The sequence below is a fragment of the Lipotes vexillifer genome, unplaced genomic scaffold (genome assembly GCF_000442215.2).
Source record: "Lipotes vexillifer unplaced genomic scaffold, Lipotes_vexillifer_v1.1 scaffold217, whole genome shotgun sequence".
Taxonomy (NCBI): Eukaryota; Metazoa; Chordata; class Mammalia; order Artiodactyla; family Lipotidae; genus Lipotes; species Lipotes vexillifer.
Window position 1 is genome coordinate 2,911,848 of NW_006788200.1, and position 21,584 is coordinate 2,933,431.

At 37.7% G+C, this 21,584-nt stretch overlaps 1 protein-coding gene across 1 annotated transcript in view; it reads left to right on the plus strand.

Annotated features, from left to right (window-relative positions):
• The window catches only part of DDX46 (DEAD-box helicase 46), a 61,390-nt gene that overhangs the window by 36,937 nt on the left and 2,869 nt on the right, over positions 1-21,584 (plus strand). The window contains exons 16-21 of the mRNA XM_007461368.1: positions 7,902-8,095; positions 9,713-9,850; positions 10,165-10,314; positions 13,155-13,328; positions 15,511-15,729; positions 16,099-16,243. Coding sequence (XP_007461430.1) covers positions 7,902-8,095; positions 9,713-9,850; positions 10,165-10,314; positions 13,155-13,328; positions 15,511-15,729; positions 16,099-16,243 — 1,020 coding nt within the window. The remainder of the gene's footprint in view (positions 1-7,901; positions 8,096-9,712; positions 9,851-10,164; positions 10,315-13,154; positions 13,329-15,510; positions 15,730-16,098; positions 16,244-21,584) is intronic.

The following is a 21,584-nucleotide window of genomic DNA, read 5'->3' on the forward strand; positions in this document are numbered from 1 at the left end:
CCTCTCTGTGAGGCTGCTTGGCCAGAAGGCAAGAACCAGAAGCTGCCAAGACAGTTAAGGAGGATACTGGGAAGTGGTAGAAATTTTATTTCCACCATATTCTATAGGTCAGAACAGTCACTAGACTGGCCCACATTCAAGGGAATGGAGGCATAGATTCCACCGCCTTATGGGAAAATGTCATTCGACATGCAGAAGAGCATGTGGGATAGGACATGCTTTTGCTGCCGTCTTTGGAAAATACAATCTACCACACAAGGCTTCATGTGGAATGCAATTAAAAGGGCTTTGAGGATATGTATTTGGTTAACTTTTAATGTTTGAAAATGACTCGTTGTGTTTTCTTTTTATTTATTTATTTATTTTTAAAATTGTGAGTTACGTGTTTTGAAAAATAAATATATTTATTTATTTTTGGCTGTGTTGGGTCTTTGTTGCTGCGTGCAGGCTTTCTCCAGTTGTGGCGAGTGGGGTCTACGCTTTGTTGTGGTGCACGGGCTTCTCATTGCAGTGGCTTCTCTTGTTGTGGAGCACGGGCTCTATGCGCCCGGGCTTCAGTAGTTGTGGCACGTGGACTCAGCAGTTGTGGCTCGCGGGCTCTAGAGTGCAGGCTCAGTAGTTGTGCACGGGCTTAGTTGCTCTTCAGCATGAAATTATGTAGGGCTTTTTTTTTTGCGGTACGCGGGCCTCTTACTGTTGTAGCCTCTCCTGGACACGCAGGCTCAGCAGCCATGGCTCACAGGCCTAGCTTCTCCGCGGCATGTGGAATCTTCCCCGACTGGGGCACGAACCCGTGTCCCCTGCATCGGCAGGCGGACTCGCAACCACTGCGCCACCAGGGAAGCCCTATGTAGGGCTTTTGAAGAATTATTTTTTTTAAAGGTGTAACCATGAAATTCCTAATGTGCACATGTAATTAATGTGCATTTCATGCATAATACATAGTATAATGGCATTAGTTGTGAGAAGTGTAGGTGTTAGTATGTCTAAAATGCATACAATTTTGTGCCCCTTTAGAAGAAAAAAGAATACAACCTACAAAACATTTAGTCCATTCTTCCTGCTAGGATTATTGCAACTGCAAGATGCTTCTGACTCTGGATTGCAACAAAATGACAGAAAATCCTGGACTTGTTCATTTGTAAGTTGGAGATTATGGTATTTCTGTTCTAAGCTTGATCTCCATAAAGGGACAGTCAGGCTGATTTGCAGAACCTATCGCTTAGTGGAATAATAGCTGTTTATTCCTGCTTACTGTTCTGAATAGTGAGAAGGAAGCTCAGAGACACTGTGAGTGCTGCCACTTCTTCAGAGCCATCTGTAGTTCTCTAGTCTTCAGGTCTAGTGAAGGGAGAAAGGGAGGCAGGAGGTTGGAGAGTGGATGATGTGTTCTGCCGCTCCTGGTTTTCTTAACCTGAGACAATTTTCTCAGTTCAACAATCAGAGCATTCCATGGTTGCTTGACTTTTTTGTTAGAGCACAAAGGCCAGGTAATTGTAGTTTATGAATGAAATGTATGGAGAGCATATTGTTCTTAATACTCTATTTTTTATTTATCACATACCTGCATTCCTCTAAACTTTCCTCTAAACTGGGTTAAAAAATGAAAGAAATCTGAAAATACTGTCATTAAACCATGGCTATAATTTCTATTCTGTCAGTCATCCATTTCTTCATTTTTGCACTAATAATGAATAATTTTAAAATTCCTTAAAGGTGCAACCTGCATTTAATATAGTAAAAATTGCTGAAATTAGGAAAGTAGCACAATGGTTTCTACTTTCAGGTGTTTATGATATATGAAAACAGAGACATTTTAAGATAGGTCAAAATGCTTCAATGAGACTTTTGACATGTACTTTTTTTTTTTTTTTAATAATGTTACTCTCTTGCCTAATTTTATTTATTTATTTATTTATTTATTTATTTTGCGGTATGCGGGCCTCTCACTGTTGTGGCCTCTCCCGTTGCAGAGCACAGGCTCCGGACGCGCAGGCCCAGCAGCCATGGCTCACGGGCCCAGCCGCTCCATGGCATGTGGGATCTTCCCGGACTGGGGCACGAACCCGTGTCCCCTGTATCGGCAGGCGGACTCTCAACCACTGCGCCACCAGGGAAGCCCTGACATGTACTATTAATATCAGTTACTTTTCCTTTTGGTTTTCTGCAAGTAACAGAAAATATGAACTCAGCTGCCATAAATCATGAAGAATATTTTTTATTTTACAAAACATGAAATCCCATGGCAGAACGATTCCAGGGGACTTTCCTGGCGGTCCAGTGATTAAAGCTCTGCGCTTCCACTGCATGGGGCCTGGGTTCTATCACTGGTTGGGGAACTAAGAGGCCACATGCTGCAGGGTGTGGCCAAAGAAGAAAAAAAAACAAAACGATTCCAGGATTGCTTCACTCAGCAATAGCTCAGTGTTACCATATTGTAGTTTCTATACTGCCATCTTGAGCATAATAACTTAGTTATTAAGCTGAGCTTTCTTTATGGCAGCAAAAAGCTTTCTGCAGGCTCACTCATCTCTTCCAGATTTGACAGCTTCCAGAGGAGGAAGACTATTTTCCATATAGCTATGGCTTTTTTTCCCCCTTCTTTTTTTACTACCAAAATTTTCAAACACAGAAAATCTGAGAAAACTATATTGTTAACACCCTTGAATATCTAATACTAGATTCTACAATTAACATTTTGTTACATTTATCTGTCACATCTTTAGCCATCTGTCCTTTTACCCACTCCTCAATTTTTCTTAGTTTTTTTAAATAATAAATTTCTTTCTTTTTATTTATTTATTTTTGGCTGTGTTGAGTCTTCATTGCTGTCTGCGGGCTTTCTCTAGTTGGAGCGAGCAGGGGCTACTCTTCGTTGTGGTGCGCGGGCTTCTCATTGCGGTGGCTTCTCTTGTTGTGGAGCACAGGTTCTTGGCTCGCAGCCTTCAGTAGTTGTGGCTTGCAGGCTCTAGAGCGCAGGCTCAGTAGTTGTGGTGCACGGGCTTAGTTGCTCCGTGGCATGTGGGATCTTCCCAGACCAGGGCTGGAACCCGTGTCCCCTGCATTGGCAGGGGGATTCTTAACCACTGTGCCACCAGGGAAGCCCTTTCTTAGTTTTTTGATACATTTCAGAATACGTTGCAGCATCAGCACATTTCACTTCAGTGTGCACATGATTAACACTAGTTCAAAAATTTGTTAAATAAAACATCTGTAAGTAAACTATAGTGAAATGTACAGATCCTGAGTGTACCATTTGATGAGTTTTGCCAAATGCATGGAAGTTGTGAAACCCAAACCTCTGTTAAGATGTAACCTCAGAAATTTCCCTCAGTCCCTGCCACCACTTTTTACATTTTTTCCCCAACTTTACCTGTTTTAGAATTCCAGATAAATGGAACCATACATTATGGACTGTTTTGTGTCAGGTATCTTTGACTCTGCATATACTTTTGAATTTTCATCCATGTTGGATGTAACAGCTCTTCCCTTTTATTGCTGAGTAATACTCCAGTGTATAAGTATATCATAGTTTGTTTAGTCATTTCTGTTGGTCACCTGGGCTACTTCCAGCTTTTTGGCTGTTTTAACCATCCCAAAGGATTCACCATAATCAGGATACAGAATAGTTCCCTCACCCCCCAAGACTCCCTTGTCCTATCCCTATGCAGAGTAACTCTAAGGTTCTGTTACCTCTTGTACATAGCCCCTGGAAACCACTGATGTGCTCTTATAAGAATGTTTATAAATGCGGTCATACATTATACAGCTTTTTGCAGTTGGCTTTTTTTTCACTCAGCATGATGGCTTTGAGATTCATTCAAGTTGTTGCATTGTTCATTTCTTTTTATTATCTAATAGTATGTTTTGTGTGGATGTACTACTGTTTGTGTATTTATCTGTTGAAGGACATTTGGGTTGTTTCCAGTTTTAGACAATTATGAATAGAGCTGCTATTAAATATGTGAGTCCAGATTTTTGTGTGAACATTTCATTTCTCAAGGGTAGATTACCAGGAATGGGATAGCTGGGTCATATGGTAAGTTGATTTAGATATGATTTTCTTTGTATTCATTCTCCTTGGGGTTTACCACCTTCTAGAGTCTGTAAATTTATGTCTTGCATCTAATTTGGGAAATTCTTGACTGTTATTTCTTTTTAAAAAATAATTAATTAATTTGGTTGCACCAGGTCTTAGTTGTGGGAGGCAGGCTCCTTAGTTGTGGCATGCGAACTGTTAGTCGCGGCGTGCATGTGGGATCTAGTTCCCTTACCAGGGATTGAACCTGGGCCCCCTGCACTGGGAGTGTGGAGTCTTATCCACTGTGCCACCAGGGAAGTCCTTTGACTGTTATTTCTTGATTTATTGATTGATTGATTGTTTTACTGCCCTATTTTCTCCTCTCTTTTTGGGAGTCCAGTTGTGTGTATGTTCAGCCTTTTGATTCTGCTCACGTATCACTGATGCTATGTTCAGTCTTTGTTTTACAATCTTTTTTCTTTCTAAGACTGAATAATTTCTTTGACTCTGTCTTAAGTTCACTGTGTGTTTTTGGCCATCTCTTATCTGCTAATAATAAGCCGATTCAGTGAATTTTTTAATTCAGTTATTTTTTTCAGTTCTAGAATTTCCTGTTGGCTCTCTTTTATATTTTACTGATTCTCTAATTCAATTTCCTAACCATTCATTATAAGCATTTAAAAGTTCTTTTCCTTGATCACAATTATAATAGTTGCTTTAAAATCTTTGACTGTTAATTATAATGTCTTGGTTATCTGAAGTCAGTTTCTATTATCTTTTCTTTTGATTTTGTTTTATAGTTTTCTGTTTCTTTGTATGTCTAGTAATTTTGGTTTGTATACTGGCTTTTGTGAATGATACCTTGTAGAGTCTGAATTCTCTTATGTTTAAGTTTTTTTTTTTTTTTTTTAAATAGGGCATTAACTTGGCTGGATCCGTATTTGAAACTGTCTTTCTTGTTGGGCAACCTCTGAAATTTCTAATAATTTCTTTCAGCCAGAGCTGGGCTACTTGGATTCTGCCCCATGTGTGTATAGTTTAGGTGTCAGATATTTGGGCATCGTTTTTTTTGTGTTTTGTTTTTAATTTTATTCCTTCCTCCCTCCCTCCCTTCCTCGTTTCTGCACCCGGGCTTTCTCTAGTTGCAGTGAGCGGGGGCTTTGTTTCGGTGTGGTGGCTTCTTTTGTTGCAGAGCACAGGCTCTAGACGCGTGAGCTTCAGTACTTGCGGCATGTGGGCTCAGTAGTTGCGGTGCGTGGGCTCTAGGGCTCATGGGCTTCAGTAGTTGTGGTGCATGGGCTTAGTTGCTCCACGGCATGTGGGATCTTCCCGGACCCAGGCTCGAACCTGTGTCCCCTACATTGGCAGGCAGATTCTTAACCACTGCGCCACCAGGGAAGTCCTTGGACAGTGTTTTTATGCACTGTTGGACGTGCCTGCTCTGTTGTTCTTTCTGGGATTTATCCCCTCTTTTCTGGTCCTGAGTTTATCCTGAATGCTTTCTTCTTGTCAGTAAGACTGTTTCTATTCACGTTTTGACTTCCCTACCTGGGCTGCTCAGGGCCCGCTCCCAAACAGAAAGTTTAAAATAAAGAAGTAAAATCTTGTAAACTCAACCAGTGCCATTGCATTCTTCCAGGTGTCAACTCCCTTCCAGTTTCTGCCTTCTTTTAGTGACTCTCTGGTGCCTTCAGGTAGTTAGTTCTTTATATTTTGTCCAGAATTCATAGTTGTTACCCACAGGAGGGTTAGTCTATAAGATTTTCCCCTACCTTGATGTAAATGTGTATTTTTTTATATATGTAAGGAAATTTTTCCCCATAATCCCCCGTCTGTACTTCTTTTATATTTTTGGTCAGAATTGCTTCACATGTTTATGCCTAATTCATTCAAAGACAAGGGAATGGCAAATAGTTCTTAATGTATTATCCTTGCACCTCTGAGGTTTCTGAGATTTTCAGGGGTTTCATGAAGTCAAAAATATTTCCATAATAACCCCACCAAGTTATTTGCCTTTTTCACTTTCATTCTTTCATCAGTGTATACGTAGTATAGCTTTCTAGAGGTTGCACAGCGTGTTAAATTGCAACAGATTGAATGCAGAAGATATGAGACTCCAACTATCTTCTATTAAGCCAGACATCAAAGAGATTTACAAAAATGTGAAGCGCCTTATTTTTATTGTTTTGGAAAAGTTACTTTTCACAAAAATATATTTTTTTAGCATGTAATTGTTTTATTATTTTAAAATAAGTTAATAAATATTTAAAATTTTCCTCAGTTCTAGTTTCTAATACGTTAAATATTGATAGAGATGACCTAGATAAACTAAAGCTCTCTGTGTCTGGTTCTTATTAATTTTAAGAGTGCACAGACAACCTGAGCACAGAAAGTTTGAGAAGGGCTAGTTTACACTAATCATTACTCACCTCCTGAGACTGAGAATTAGGCTCATCTCTGGTTTAATATATGTGACCATGGTGGATAACAAAATATATGTGGTGACATGGGTGGATAACAAAATTGAGGTTATGTTAAAAAGGAAGAGGGTTAATGGTTGCTGCCATTAACTACTAACTCTACTGCACATATGTGTCAGGATACCTCAGTCTACACTAAAAGTTGTGGTATTTTTAAATTATAAATGTAATGTATATTGTTACTGATTCCACTAATTTTTCTTATGAGGTTTTTGGGTACAATGTTGGATCCTAGTTTCTTTGAGATAAGATCCAAATATTTTCCATAATTCAATCTTTGAAGAGTACATTTAAAACTTTAGGTAATATAAATTAATATTGATAAATATTTAGATGCTAAATGTTCTGTATATGTTAAACACAGGTTTTATACGGAATGTTAGAATATCTCTTGCTGCAAAAATGAATTTCAAGGTTTGAGAATTTATCCCATTCCGTTCTCTGATTACTAGAGATTCCCAGGTACCCCATCATAAAGTGTATATGTGGCCTGGACATTTTGTAAAAGAACATTTTGGTATTTTATGCTCTGCTTTGTCACTCATCCTGAGGCTCTTTGAGTAACAAATTTTAAAGAGAGATCCAGTTGGGTACTTTTTAAGCAGTGCACCATAAACTTTAATGTGCATATGTAATCACCTGTGGATCTTGTTAAAATGCAGAATCTGACTCAGTAGTTTGGGGGTAGGATCTGAGATTGTGCATTTCTAACAAGCTCTCATGTGATGCTGCTCCTGGTCCCTGGGACAAAACTGTGAGGAGCAAGGCTCTAAATAACCTGTGAGAGAATTAGAAAGATCTGAATCCTGTCAATATAGGCTGAATGTACCTGCCTTTTTCCCATTTGCCCCCATAAGAGATACAGGTTAGTGATTCTGAGGTTGGGCTTCTGGAGTGATAAGCCTTGTATATAAGAAAGGGGGCAAAACAGGGCAGATTTGCAATTCGTAGATAGCAATAACTTTGGATCTTGCCATTAAATTTCCGTAGTCTTATTTTCTTTTTAATTTTTTATTGAAATGTAGTTGATTTACAGTGTTGTGTTTCAGGTGCACAGCAAAATGATTCAGTTATATATTATATCTATTCTCTTTTAGATTCTTTTCAATTATAGGTTATTATAAGATGTTGAGTATAGTTTCCTATGCTATACTGTAGATCCTTGTTGGTTATCTGTTTTATATATAGTAGTGTGTATATTTTAATCCCAAACTCCTAATTTATCACTCCTCACCAACCCCCCACCAAGTCTTACTTTCTATATGGTAGTTGTTGGACATGTGGTCAGTATAAGTTGGATTTGTTCTTTACCCCGTGTTTAACTTCTTTGTCTGAATGTCAGAGGAAATGGAAAATTTAACTTGAATATGTGGTTTTACAACTCTTTAATTTACTTGCAGGCATTGATCAATATGACAGAGATAGCATCATAAATGATTTTAAGAATGGGACCTGCAAACTTCTTGTTGCTACGTCTGTTGCTGCCCGAGGCCTAGATGTGAAACATCTGATTCTTGTAGTAAATTATAGCTGCCCCAACCATTATGAGGATTATGTGCACAGAGCAGGACGGACTGGAAGAGCAGGCAACAAAGTAAAAATAATTTCTATTATGTTAAAATACAAGTGTTTCTTTAAGATTATAAAGAGATAATAGGAGTTATGGGGACATTCTGAAAATCCTTCATTATCAGAGTATGGGGAATAGTTGATGTTCATCATTTATATACATATACATGTCTTAAGTGCTGTTCTCTGTAGGCAGATAATGTTAACCATTTGTGTCCCCAAAAGGTATTTCTCCCCACCTAAAAATTTCTGTATATACATACATGCATATAGTTCAAGATCTTTCATTGCTTTTTTTTAAAATAAGGGATCATGAAATACACTCAGCCCACACCTATCACCCCTGTTCTCACCCCCCTGTACACATGAATATTATTTGCTTTTTTGACTTACCTGTATTCTGTTAAGTATATAGTTCTAACTCATTCTTTTTGAAGGCAGCACTGATGGAAGCACTGATGGTGATATATTTGATATTACAACCATGGTCATTTCTACATACTGAAGCAATAATAATATTAATAGGTTATATTTATGGAGTATTTATTAAATGCCCACCACTGTTCTGAGTGCTTTACATATATCATCTCATTATATTCTCACAAATTCCCTTTGAGGTAGATAGTATTACCCCTTTTAACAGATGAGAAAAGTTGAGGCACACTGACATTGTTGACAAATTTACATAGCTAATAAGTAGTCATGGCATTTATTCTTTGAACCTGAGTTATTCTGTGGATTTGGGAAACTTTTTGTGTAAAGGGTCAGGTAGTTAAAATTGTAGCCTTTTTGGGCCACATGCAGTCTCTGTCACATCGTGTGTGTGTGTGTGTGTGTGTGTGTGTGTGTGTGTGTGTGTATACATGTGTACACAACCCTAAAAAATGTAATACCACTTTTAGTTCATGGGTCGTATAAAAGTAAGCCATGGGTCAAATCTGGTAACTAGGTACTCCTGAAATAAAATATTAAATCATGTTTTTAAATTTATAACAGTTCACTGGTAGGGTAGAGCGTTTTGTGAAGATGGCAATCTAATTGTAGTTTGCTCTTCCTCTACTTACAACTCCAGTCTTTCTCTTGCCTGACCAAAAAGCTGCAGGGGACACCTGCATCCTTAGGCTTTAGAGAATCCCATGGAAGTGATGTAGCTGACTTCATTTTTGTATATGTTAAAAACATATCAGATATACATGTGTGTATGTTTTTATATCTTTTAATTGGTCTTTAAAAAATATGGGAAGCTGTATTCTAGGACGTTAATACAGGTTAGCTGGGGTAGAGAGGTGCAGTAGGTAGTGGAGGAAGGGAATGCAAGCAAAAAGGGAGAAATAAGATATATTAAAGTTAATACTTATGATAGTGGAGTTGTACATTTATGTAAAAATCACATGTATTTCCCTTTATGCATAAAGAGATTAGAAATTTTCTGGTTTTGCTTATTTTTAAATATTAAACTTAGGTATTCCACTTTGAACCATTAAAGAATTCAGTAGGACTCTTTCGTGGTCTTTGAAATTCTTTAGTAATGGAGTCACCTTAAAGAGGGTATATTAGGTGACTCAGATTTTATCTTATTTGTGATCTAAGGAGGATTCATCTTGTTAGTGTTTAATAGTATCACTTTTTCATCATTCACTAGGGCTACGCCTATACTTTCATCACAGAAGATCAGGCTCGGTATGCTGGTGACATAATTAAAGCCCTTGAATTGTCAGGGACTGCAGTGCCACCTGATCTAGAGAAACTTTGGAGTGATTTCAAAGATCAACAGAAAGCTGTGAGTTTTTTAAGTCTCATTTTTATGCAAGTCATTGTGTTCTAAATCTTGAATATTTAATACCCGTAAATCTTGGTAGGATTATTTTCATTTATCTCTTTAGCGAGGAAGGGAAAGGAGTGAAAACAAAATGCTCCCTTTTGCTTCAACTTAGTATTTTTTGTAGTCTACATAGAGTTCCTTTTTCTCACATGCTAGATGAAATGTTTTTGTTACAATATCATACACTGCCTTGAAAAATATTTAATTGCCATAAATTCCTGAATATTAAAGTTTTTTATTATGAAATTAACTTTCTTGTTTTTCCTTGAAAGGAAGGGAAAATAATTAAAAAGAGTAGTGGGTTCTCTGGTAAGGGATTCAAGTTTGATGAAACAGAACAAGCTTTGGCAAATGAGAGAAAGAAGTTACAAAAAGCTGCTCTTGGTCTTCAAGATTCAGATGATGAGGATGCTGCAGTTGATGTAAGTATTGTTGTTCTAAGCCTTATTCTTACCAGTTGAAACAATTATTCCTTTGGTACTGGAGGTTTTACCATAGGCTTGTTTAGTTAGCAAGTTACTGGAAACTTTTCTTTGTGTACCCTTCTCAGTTTTTTTCTGTGTATACAGACGTATTCACATATGCCCATATTTCTGTATTTTCATAAAAATGGGATCATACTGCTTTATAATCTTTACAATAGTCCTATGTTGAAGTCTTCCCTTTTAGTAAGTTCACTCTTATGCTGTTCTTTGGTTACATATTTCATTATATGGATGTTCCACTGTTTAATGAATCAGATCCCTATTTTTGAATATATGGAAACAAACATGTTTGTCTCCATATATTTTTATTTGGAATATACTTCATCGCTCATTCTTGAACATTAAACCTTGCACATTCGTCGCATTAAGTCTTGAGGATGAATGTGTAAATGGAATTGCTAGGCCAAAGGGTATATCTAATTTGGTCTTAAAATGTTGTCAGATTGTTCTCCTGCAAGGTGAGTACCAGTTTGCACTCACAATAGTGTTATATAAGAGTGCCTGGCTCCCTGTATCTTTAACATCATTGGTACTAATACTGTTTTTTAATCTTTTACAATTTAATTGTTATACAACATCCTTAGTAATAATAATAGTCAACATTTATTGAGTTCTACTAAGTGCCATGTCCTGTGCAAAGTGCTTTACAGGGATTATTTCATTTACTTCCTCACAATAGCTAGATAAGTGGATACTCAAGAGTATTCCCATTTTATAATTGAGGAGACTGAGGCTTAGAAAGAAATAACCTTTTCAGATTTGCATAGCTGTTAAGGGGAGGAGCTGGGATCTATACCCATTCTGTTCTTACTTCAAAGCCCATGTTCTTAGCTTACGGAATTATTTGTAACCCAGTGAAAAGGGACCCTGAGGACTCAGCAAGTTAAGGGTTTCCCAGAGTATTCTTTGGAGCCCTAATCCCAGGAGCTTGAGCTTTAGATGTTTTCATTATAAAATAATTTTGGAAAATCTGCCTAGTATATACCACTATTAGTGGTATCCTGTCAAAGGATGTGAAAAGTCATTAATAAAATAATCTTATTTAACTTTATTTGACCCAGAAATCTTCCAACATATTTGATATTTGATCATAGAACTTTTTTGTTGTTGTATTTGAAACATACCCTGTTAAACCTTAGCTCAGAACACAATTTAGGAAATCAGGAATTCAGTCTGATCTTGTCATTTCAGGAAATGACCACACTGGCTGTTAAGCACAGCCAGGACCAGAACCAAGGTCTCCTATTAACCCTAGGCCATTTCTTACTAGCATACCATACTGGCTTAAAATTCAATTAAGTCAATATTTTAGTTACTTGTTACCATGTAACAAATCAATTCAAAACTTAGTAGGTTAAAACAGTAAACATTTATTATCTCATGATTCCTGAGGGTTAGGAAATCAGGAGCAGTTTAGTCAAGTAGTTCTTACTTAGGGTCTCATGAGGTTGCAGTCAAGCTGTTGTCCCAGGTTGCAGTTATCTGAAGGCTTCACTGATGCAGGACCATCTTCTTCCAAGATGGCTCAGTCACTTTAATGTTGGTAGGATGACTCTGTTCTTCACTCTGCATTTGTGTCCTTACAGCATGGCAGCTGGCTCCCCCAGAATGAGTGATCCAAGAGAGAGCAAAGAGGAAGCCTTTGTACCTTTTATGACTAGTCTCTGAAGTTACATACTGGCTTTTCCACTTTTTTTTTGTCTGTTAGAATCAAGTCACTAAGTCCAGCCCACATTTAAGGAGAGGCTCCACCTCTTGGAGGGAAGAGTATTAAAGGATATGTGGCTTTGTTTTTAAAACCACCTCAGTTTTTTTATGTTACTTAAACTTTTAAAAAATCTCATAATGAAATATGTTGATTTTCTTCCTTCTTGTTAAAATATTATATAAGTTTTGTAAAAAAAAAATAGAGCAATACTAAAGTGAATAAAGTTAAAAGTAAAGTTACCCCAGTCACCTAGCTCCATATACCTTCTCCATTCCTGATTTATGCATTTGTTTTGGATTTCAACGCCATGTATGCTGTTTAATTTAAAAGGGTTATTTAAATGTTAGTTTAAAAGTAGTTGGTAACTCAAACCCCTTATTAGATAACAAATATTTTAAAAAGAAGATAAGTTGTCTGTTTCCATTTCAGTAAAAGGTCTTTCTAAATTAACCTAATTAATTTTAAATCCTGAAAAAAGCTTGCTCTTCATTTGAGATTTAAAATATTAGCCTAATTTTCAGCATTGCTCTTGCTTTGATGGGGAAACCAACCTTCATTTCTTTCCTTCCTTGAAGGAAAAAAACAATAAAGGCTTTTTTTCCTGATTCTCTTACCCAGTTTTTTAGATAAATCCAATTGCATTTTTGGAGTTGGGAAGAATTTTAGGAACCCTGTTGCAGCATTTGCCCTGGGAACCACTGACTGTATTTTTAGATGTCCACTGGTCTTGAGTTATTGCCCTTCGTCCAGCCTCTTTCATTGCAGTGTATGTAATTTGGCCTTAAGGCCTTGGCCCTGGAGCAACTCAGCTGCATCAAATTGTCTGCTCTGTCTTGACAGCACATGTTCTTCATTTACTGAATTGGGATGTATCTGTACCACTCAGGAGTCTGATGAAGTGGTTCTTGCATCCTTGTATCTCTGTTTCTTTCTTTCCTTCCTTCCTCCCTCCCTCCCTCCCTCCCTCTCTCCCCTCTCCTCCCTTTCCTTTCCCCTTCCCCTCCTCTTCTCCCTCTATAAATTGGTATTTTTAATTAGATTTTTACTAATCCTTTTTCTTCTTGTTTAGATTGATGAGCAAATTGAAAGCATGTTTAATTCAAAGAAGAGAGTGAAGGATATGGCTGCTCCTGGAACATCTAGTGTTCCTGCTCCAACTGCAGGAAATGCTGAGAAGTTAGAAATTGCAAAGAGATTGGCTCTTAGAATCAATGCTCAGAAGAATTTGGGGATTGAGTCTCAGGTATTAAGTAATTTGTTCCAAGTCTTAGTACTTTTTGTAAGTTCTTTGATTTAAATGCTTTTCAGGAATTACGGCAGCACAAGTGAACAAGAAGTTATTTTAGACACTGAGGTAGTAAGCATTTAACATTATTCTCAATACAGAATTCTTTAATTATTATATTTGGGTGATTTCTCTAGTGTGGTTAACTGAGGTCTTAATGCCTATTCTGGAAGGCCTAACTGTTAAGCATGTTAACCATGGATAATTTTATAAAGTAGTATTCTGATTGATCTTACCAAAATCCTAAAGAAATAACTCTCTTTTCTTTCTTTTCTGTTTATATTAGGTGGGTTATTGGGCACACAAACAATACCTTGGAAGTATGAATATCCAGTTACATAACTGAAACTAACATGGGTTTAGACAGTGGGAAAATGTGTTAAATATTTCACTTGCCTTGTTTCTCTTGGGAGTTTTTTGGTTAACTTAATTTTTTTTTTTGAAATATAGTTGATTTATAGTGTGATAGTTTTTGCTGTACAGCAAAGTGATTCAGTTGTACATATATATACATATATATTCTTTTTTCCATTATGGTTTATTACAGGATATTGAATATAGTTCCCTCTGCTATACAATAGGACCTTCTTTACCCATTCTCTATATAATAGTTTGCATCTGCTAATCCCAAACTCCCAATCCATCCCTCCCCCAGCCCCCTCCCCCTTGGCAACCACAAACAAGTCTGTTCTCTATGTCTGAGTCTGTTTCTGTTTTGTAGATAGGTTCATTTGTGTCATATTTTGGATTCCACATATAAGTAATATCATATGGTATTTGTCTTTCTCTTCCTGACTTACTTTGCTTAGTATGATAATCTCTAGGTTCATCATGTTGCTGCAAATGGCATTATTTCACTCTTTTTTATGGCTGAGTAGTATTCCATTGTGTGTATGTATATATGTACGTGTGTGTGTGTGTGTGTGTGTGTGTGTGTGTTTGTATACACATACCACATCTTCTTTATCCATTCATGGACATTTAGGTTGTTTCCATGTCTTGGCTATTGTAAATAGTGCTGCTATGAACATAAGGGTGCATGTATCTTTTTGAATTATAGTTTTGTCCAGATATATGCCCAGGAGTGGGATTGCTGGATCATATGGCAACTCTACTTTTAGTTTTTTGATGAACCTCTATACGGTTCTCCATAGTTGCTGCACCAGTTTACATTCCCACCAACGGTGTAGGAGGGTTCCCTTTTCTCCACACCCTCTCCAGCATTTTGGTTAACTTAATTTTTAACTAAGGTTAAATTTTCATAGCATTCCTAAAGAACAATTCATTAATTTTGACAGTATTTTTAAGATTTTGAGAGTTTGGGGACCTGCAGGGCCCTGTGTCCAGTAGCCTGTATAGGTTCAGGTCTCTAGTGTCCAAGTGGGATGACCAAGCTAGAGGCCAGTGGGCTGACCCAATGACGCAGCCACAGTCAAGGCTCAGAGCCTTGGGTCTCTGCATCTGTTTTATTTAGCCAGTGAGTTACTATGAAGTGTTTACTGTACTCGAGCCTGTGCCTCTTCTAACAACAGGGACACAGCACCTCACCTAATATTCTCTTGGATTATTGCTACTAATAACTCTTTATTGTGAAAGCAAATGGCTCTAACTTTTCGCTGTTGTTAGGATAGCTTGCGGTGTGAGTCGCGTATTACCCACAGAAGAATTATCTCTCCATTAGGCACATAGTAAAATTAAGTTCAAATTTAAAAAAATGTGTTGAGTAAAGTCATTTACTGTAATTTATAGAATGTTGGGTTGGTCCATGGGGGAAGGAAGAGCTCAGTGGTGGTAGTGGGCAAAGATTCTGATTCAGAGGAAACTCCTAGTAGCCACAAAGTATGTAAATGATTTTAGAAATATTATACTATATTTGATATCAAGAGTTACCTAATTATCTATGTATGATTCAGTAGAATTTTTAATGTAGAATTGAATATTCTTGTTTTCTCATCAAGTAAGGGAGATATATTAAACTGTCTGTTATAAATATATGCTGTTAAATTGCACTTACGGGTAGCACTTTACATTAGAAAGATGCTTTTAGTTAGTGGCTTTCCAGAGAATACTTTGTGGTAGGATCTTTGGTATTGTCTCTGCCCTCATTTGAGATTTGACTGTAGGTCTTCTTTAACTGCAGGATGTGATGCAGCAGGCCACCAATGCAATTCTTAGAGGTGGCACCATCCTGGCTCCCACTGTCTCTGCAAAAACCATTGCAGAGCAACTTGCTGAAAAGATCAATGCCAAGCTTAATTATGTGCCTTTGGAGAAACAAGAAGAGGAGAGACAGGATGGTGGACAGAATGAATCTTTTAAGAGATATGAAGAAGAATTAGAGATCAATGACTTCCCACAGGCAAGTAACAGATTTAAACTTTTTTTTTATTGTAGAGTAGAAACTCCTTTTTTAGGAGCGAAAATGCCTTGTTTAAAACCCATGAACATTTAAATGGCTGCTTTACTTTTTATCTAGATGTGGAGACAACACTAGAAATTCCATTTTTATGATTATGTTCTAGTTACATTAGAATCTAAATGAATTTATGATGCAGGTATTAATTATAATCTTAACATTGACCGTTATATGATTTAGTTAACCTATTCTTTGTCAGTACATCAGGTTTCTTTATTCTGTTGTAAAGTGATTTTCCCCCCACTCTTTTTTATTTTATTTTTTTAACATCCTTATTGGAGTATAATTGTCCCCCCATTCTTTATTTCATAGACTGCTAGGTGGAAAGTTACCTCTAAGGAAGCTCTGCAGAGAATCAGTGAATATTCTGAAGCTGCAATTACAATCAGAGGAACATACTTCCCACCTGGCAAAGAACCCAAGGAAGGAGAGCGGAAAATTTACTTGGCAATTGAAAGTATGTACTGTTCATTCTGTTTCAATCTTGAGTTAGATCACAGTTGATATAGATGTAATAGACACAGAAAGAATATGAGGTCAGTTCTAGAGAGGACTGAAAATGAGGAACACCTATAAGAAAAAAAATAGTTTCATCTATCATTGTGGTCTTTATTTAGAAGTTTAGTACATATATAGAGGTGAATGATCTGTGTTTGGGACTCTTTCAGTTTTGACAATTTGGTCAAATTGAAAATCACTCTATAAGAAAACATGCATTTTCAGGACTGGTCTGTTTATGCTTCCAGTAAGTAGAACGTTCAGGCCAAAGTTTAGGTTAGAAAGTAAATCAACTATATATAATAGTCCACTTAATGCTTGTTTATCCAAGCAAATATTGCCTGTGATTTTATGCCTAAAAGTTCATACATACCTTTTTAAAAAATAGGATAGGACAATTAATACCATAACTCACAGGGTATATTTATTTCTTTATTTTTGGCTGAGTTGGGTCTTCGTTGCTGTGTGTGGGCTTTCTCTAGTTGTGGCCAACGGGGTCTACTCTTTGTTGCAGTGTGCAGGCTTCTCATTGCGGTGGCGTCTCTGATTGTGGAGCACAGGCTCTAGGTGGATGGGCTTCAGTAGTTGCAGCATGCGGGTTGTAGAGCACAGGCTCAGTAGTTACAGCGCACGGGCTTAGTTGCTCCGCAACATGTGGAATCTTCCCGGAACCAGGGCTCGAACCCATGTCCCCTACATTAGCAGGCAGATTTTTAACCACTACGCCACCAAGGAAGTCCCTTAAAGGGTATAAGTAATGCGTTATCTAAGAGTGATCAGGTGTGTTTTTTAACCTTATTTTATACATTCATGAATGAATTCAAAAGACAGTTTCCAGTTTGATGTTTTTCCTACTTTGTTATGTACTGCATGGTAGATAACTTGTCTCCCTTCATTTATATTTAATTTGAACATTTTTATAATAGATTTTTAAGCATAGACCAGCCACAGATCCATTTCATCTACTTAATGAACTATTTTTTGAACACTGGTGTTGGAGCTGTGAAGAGGTTTTACACCATGTGTCATGTAAATCCAGAGTCTGCGTACCTACTGCTTAAATGGCTTAGCTGGCTGCAAAGGAGCTCTCCCACACCTTGTATAATCTTAAACACCAGTCTAGTCCTTCGAGTTATACACATCACTTCTAACAAGGAAGCCTTACTTGATCTCATTTCACCACTCTGTAGCTCTTTACTTGCTTTGTTTTTCTTCACAGTACTCATTACATAGAAATTATAGTATATTTTTACTTGTTTCTGTCTCCCCTACTAGAGCTCTGTGAATGCAGTGACTTTATCATCTGCTGTATTCCCAGTGTCTGACACATGGTAGGCACTTGATAAATTTTCTGAATAATGCATCTGATCATGCTCTAGAGCCACTTCTCTTCTGCACACAAAATATTATTTGACAGGCATATCCATGTGATCTCTCTAAAGCCGCACTGTCCAATAAAAACTCTGATGGCTATGGAGCACTTGAAATACGGCCAGTGTGACCAAGAAATTTTAAATTAAATTTAATTTTTATTAACTAAATAGCCACATAGCTGATGGCTACTGAATTGGCTAGCTCAGCTCTAAAGTTTGTTGCTGGAAAGATCAATGGAAGTATAAACTGAAAGTATATTGTAAATAAGGTTTATCACTAGTTAGTATTTTCTTGTCATATTTTGGCATTCCTTTGGTTTTTGTGAGGACTTTATAACTGTATGTAAGTTCCTTACTGAAATAAATATAAACTAAAAATGATTTAAATATATATGAGGACTTTATTTTTTTTTGCGGTACGCGGGCCTCTCACTGTTGTGGCCTCTCCCGTTGCGGAGCACAGGCTCCGGACGCGCAGGCTCAGCGGCCATGGCTCACGGGCCCAGCCGCTCCGCGGCATGTGGGATCTTCCTGGACCGGGGCACGAACCCGTGTCCCCTGCATCGGCAGGTGGACTCTTAACCACTGTGCCACCAGGGAAGCTCGAGGACTTATTTTTAGGGTTTGATTCTTTCCTGGCCAAAACAAAGAATTTCACAGATGTGAAAGTAAATTAGTACTGTGCCTATTTACTTTACTTTTAACTGGTGACCTCAAATTGTTTTTGTGTGACTTCTTAACATAAAGACTACAAGAAGAGAAATGCACGTGCAGTGTGCATCCCATTTACCCAAAGTAGAAGTTGTTTCCTAGTCAAAATGCTTGATAGGATCAGAGTAAGTTAAAAAAAAGAAAAGTTTTGTTACCAGGATTGAGCTGGGGTTTTGTTTTTGTTTTTTTCTCCATTAATAAAGGTTTGTCTGGTTGATGTAAGGTTTTTATTAGTTTCTGAGTTCTGATAAAATTGATTTTAATAGTTTTTGCAAGTTTATTCACTGCTTTTGTGGAGGGACAGGCTTTTGAAGTTCCCTCCTGTGCCATTTTCACTGATGTCACTCTCACTTTCGGACTTTTTAAAATGAAGAATTGTGGCGAAGGTAAAACTCAGATATAGCCTTTATGTTTTCCATATTACTGAAATTCTACCTTTACAGTACAGTAAGATTCATACATATGTTAAATGGTATGCAAAGAATGTGGGTCCAGAACTAGGCAAGTTGTATTTTTTTGTTTGTGATTGTGACTTTGAGAAACTGGATCATATCTATTTCAAGTCAGGTTTTTAAATGGCACCCTTTTATGTATCCTGAAAGACTTTCGCTCTGCCAGTGACTCAGTGTGTTTCTGAATCATGTGACACTGTTCCTTATTGTGAGGCAAAATGCGGGTTGCTGGCACCTCAGCGTTCAAGGAGAGAAAATTACACTGAAATCTTTCTGCACTTGGAACTGGACAGCTCTCTCTTACTACTGTGTTCATTAGGCCATACAGGATGTCATTCAGTAGAATCTGATGATAAAACCTTTTGTAAACATGGAGTCATCCTTGTATATTCAGCTTGAATGTCATAGGTGTCATTTAAGCAAAACCAGTATTGTATTTTTTTTTTGCAATAACATAACTGTAGTTTATTCTGAATATCTCTAAGATTTCAAAACCAGTATTTTAAATGACTGCCTTTTAAAGAGGTAAATCAGAGATGATTGTTTGCTTTGAAAAAGGATCCCATATATAATTTATTAATTTAAAGGTAATTATACTTATTTAGTGTAGTATAATTAATGTATGCCAGGTTTAATTTGTATATAGCTTTATCAGAACACATCTCCTGTATTACCAAGTGAAGTGAAATGAGAAGCCCACAGCTTCTGCTGACTTTTCCATCCACCTAAAATGGTTCTGGGTGCTTCTTTCCACTGTCAACTTGTACTTAGGAAGTAGCATCTAATTTTTATAATCTAAGCAAGGTTTCTCTCTCCCAGTAAAAAGATAACCTTGTCAGAAATGAATCTTGAGAATTCTGGCAACATAAATATGCTAAATAAGAGCTGGAGATTGGTAATTAAAATGACCTAAAGCTTTGAGAATTTTCATAGATGATTAGATTTAAAGGATCTTTTAGTTTTTGAAACTCCAACCAAATCAACTGAACACTAATAGGATGAAAACAGGTGTTGGAAGGAGCCTAGTGTCATCTGTTTCTAGTTCTGTAATTGGAGGGACCCCACTGCCTGGCTCCTTAGAGGCTCTGTGTGGCTCAGCAGCTCCCGGCAGTGGTAAGGAGAACAGGAAGGACGTACGTGCCTAGCCAGCCTGTATAATTTATAGCCTGTTTTGTGACCCTCTGTTTTTACTAGTGGAGAATCCCTTAAAAGCAGCCAGAGTTGTTTTGGGACCAATGAAAGGAAATGCCACTTTTTCATGACAGCTTATAAACATATGTAACCTATTACCTAAAGAAGCTGTGTCAGTCAAAAATTTAAACTGGTCCAAATGGTCAGGCTCTAACTAACGCAGGAAAATTGCTCTTCACTTGGAGCTGGGTGGGAGTATCATTTTCCTTCTTTTTAAAACAGCAGAGAATGTCAACAGGCTACACATCAACTCATGCCAAGTAGCATATTTTCCTCCTGAATTTCATTTTTTTAATAATTTTCATTCTGGCTTGACTCTTTTTTTTTTATTTATTTTTTTATTTATTTATTTTTTTTAACATCTTTATTGGGGTATAATTGCTTTACAATGGTGTGTTAGTTTCTGCTTTATAACAGAGTGAGTCAGTTATACATATATATATGTTCCCATATCTCTTCCCTCTTTGTCTCCCTCCCTCCCACCCTCCCTATCCCACCCCTCCAGACAGCCACAATCTGGCTTGACTCTTGATTATACCCTTGGCTTCACATTCATCTACCTTTCTTCCCTTCCAGCACCCACAGCTTTAAAATGTTTGTGGTCAGTGGCTGGTCGAGGTGAAGGGCTTAGATTAGATACGTTACTCACGGCCCTTTCCTTCCTGTTGTTAAACTGTTTCTTTTTCTTCCTCCTCCTTCTCCTCTTCTTTCTCCACTTCCTCCTCCTCCCCTCCACCCTCCCATTTCTTTTCCTCCTCTTCTCCCTCCCACTCCTCCCTTCCTCCTTTCCTCTCCTCTCCTCTATGGGTTTGAAAAAGCATATCTAATAAGGGGGGAATTTTCCCATTTCTTGTGAATTGTTTTCCTTATTTGATTTTCTTATATAAAATGATAAGAACAGGACTTCCCTGGTGGTTCAGTGGTTAAGACTTCGAGCTTCTACTGCAGGGGACATGGGTTCGATCTCTGGTCGGGGAAGTTCCACATGCCATGCGGGGCAACCAAAAAAAAAAAATTTTTTTTTTAAATGATAAACAAAGTTCTCTACAACCCCAGGTCTTCTTTTATTCTTTGACATTTCACTCCTAGTCCTTAATCTCTAGTCTGCTTCTTTGATCCAGCTCTATTCCTTTTATAGGTGTGCACCGTGTTACCTCTCTAGACGTACCTACTTCCTGGCATTGTACCCTGGCTTCAAATCCCTCCACACTTAGCCTTGATGGCTCTCTAATCTCCGTCTCTCCTCTACTTCTGCTCCTTGTTTCCATTGGCCTTACTGAAATTTCCAACTTGGTGTCCCCTGAGCACCTCAGCCACAACGATCTCAGAATCGAATTTCATCCACTATCACTGCTAATAGTTGCACCTGTTCTTCCTCTTGGATTCAGTATCTCCTTTATTACCTGTTATTTTCTTTACTTGCTGCTCAACTCTTAGCATCTTTGTTCCTCTTCTTAACTGTTCACATCTAGTCAGAAAAAACATCTTGTCCATTCTACCTTAAAAATGTGCTTTTAGGGGCTTCCCTGGTGGCGCAGTGGTTGAGAGTCCGCCTGCCGATGCAGGGGACACG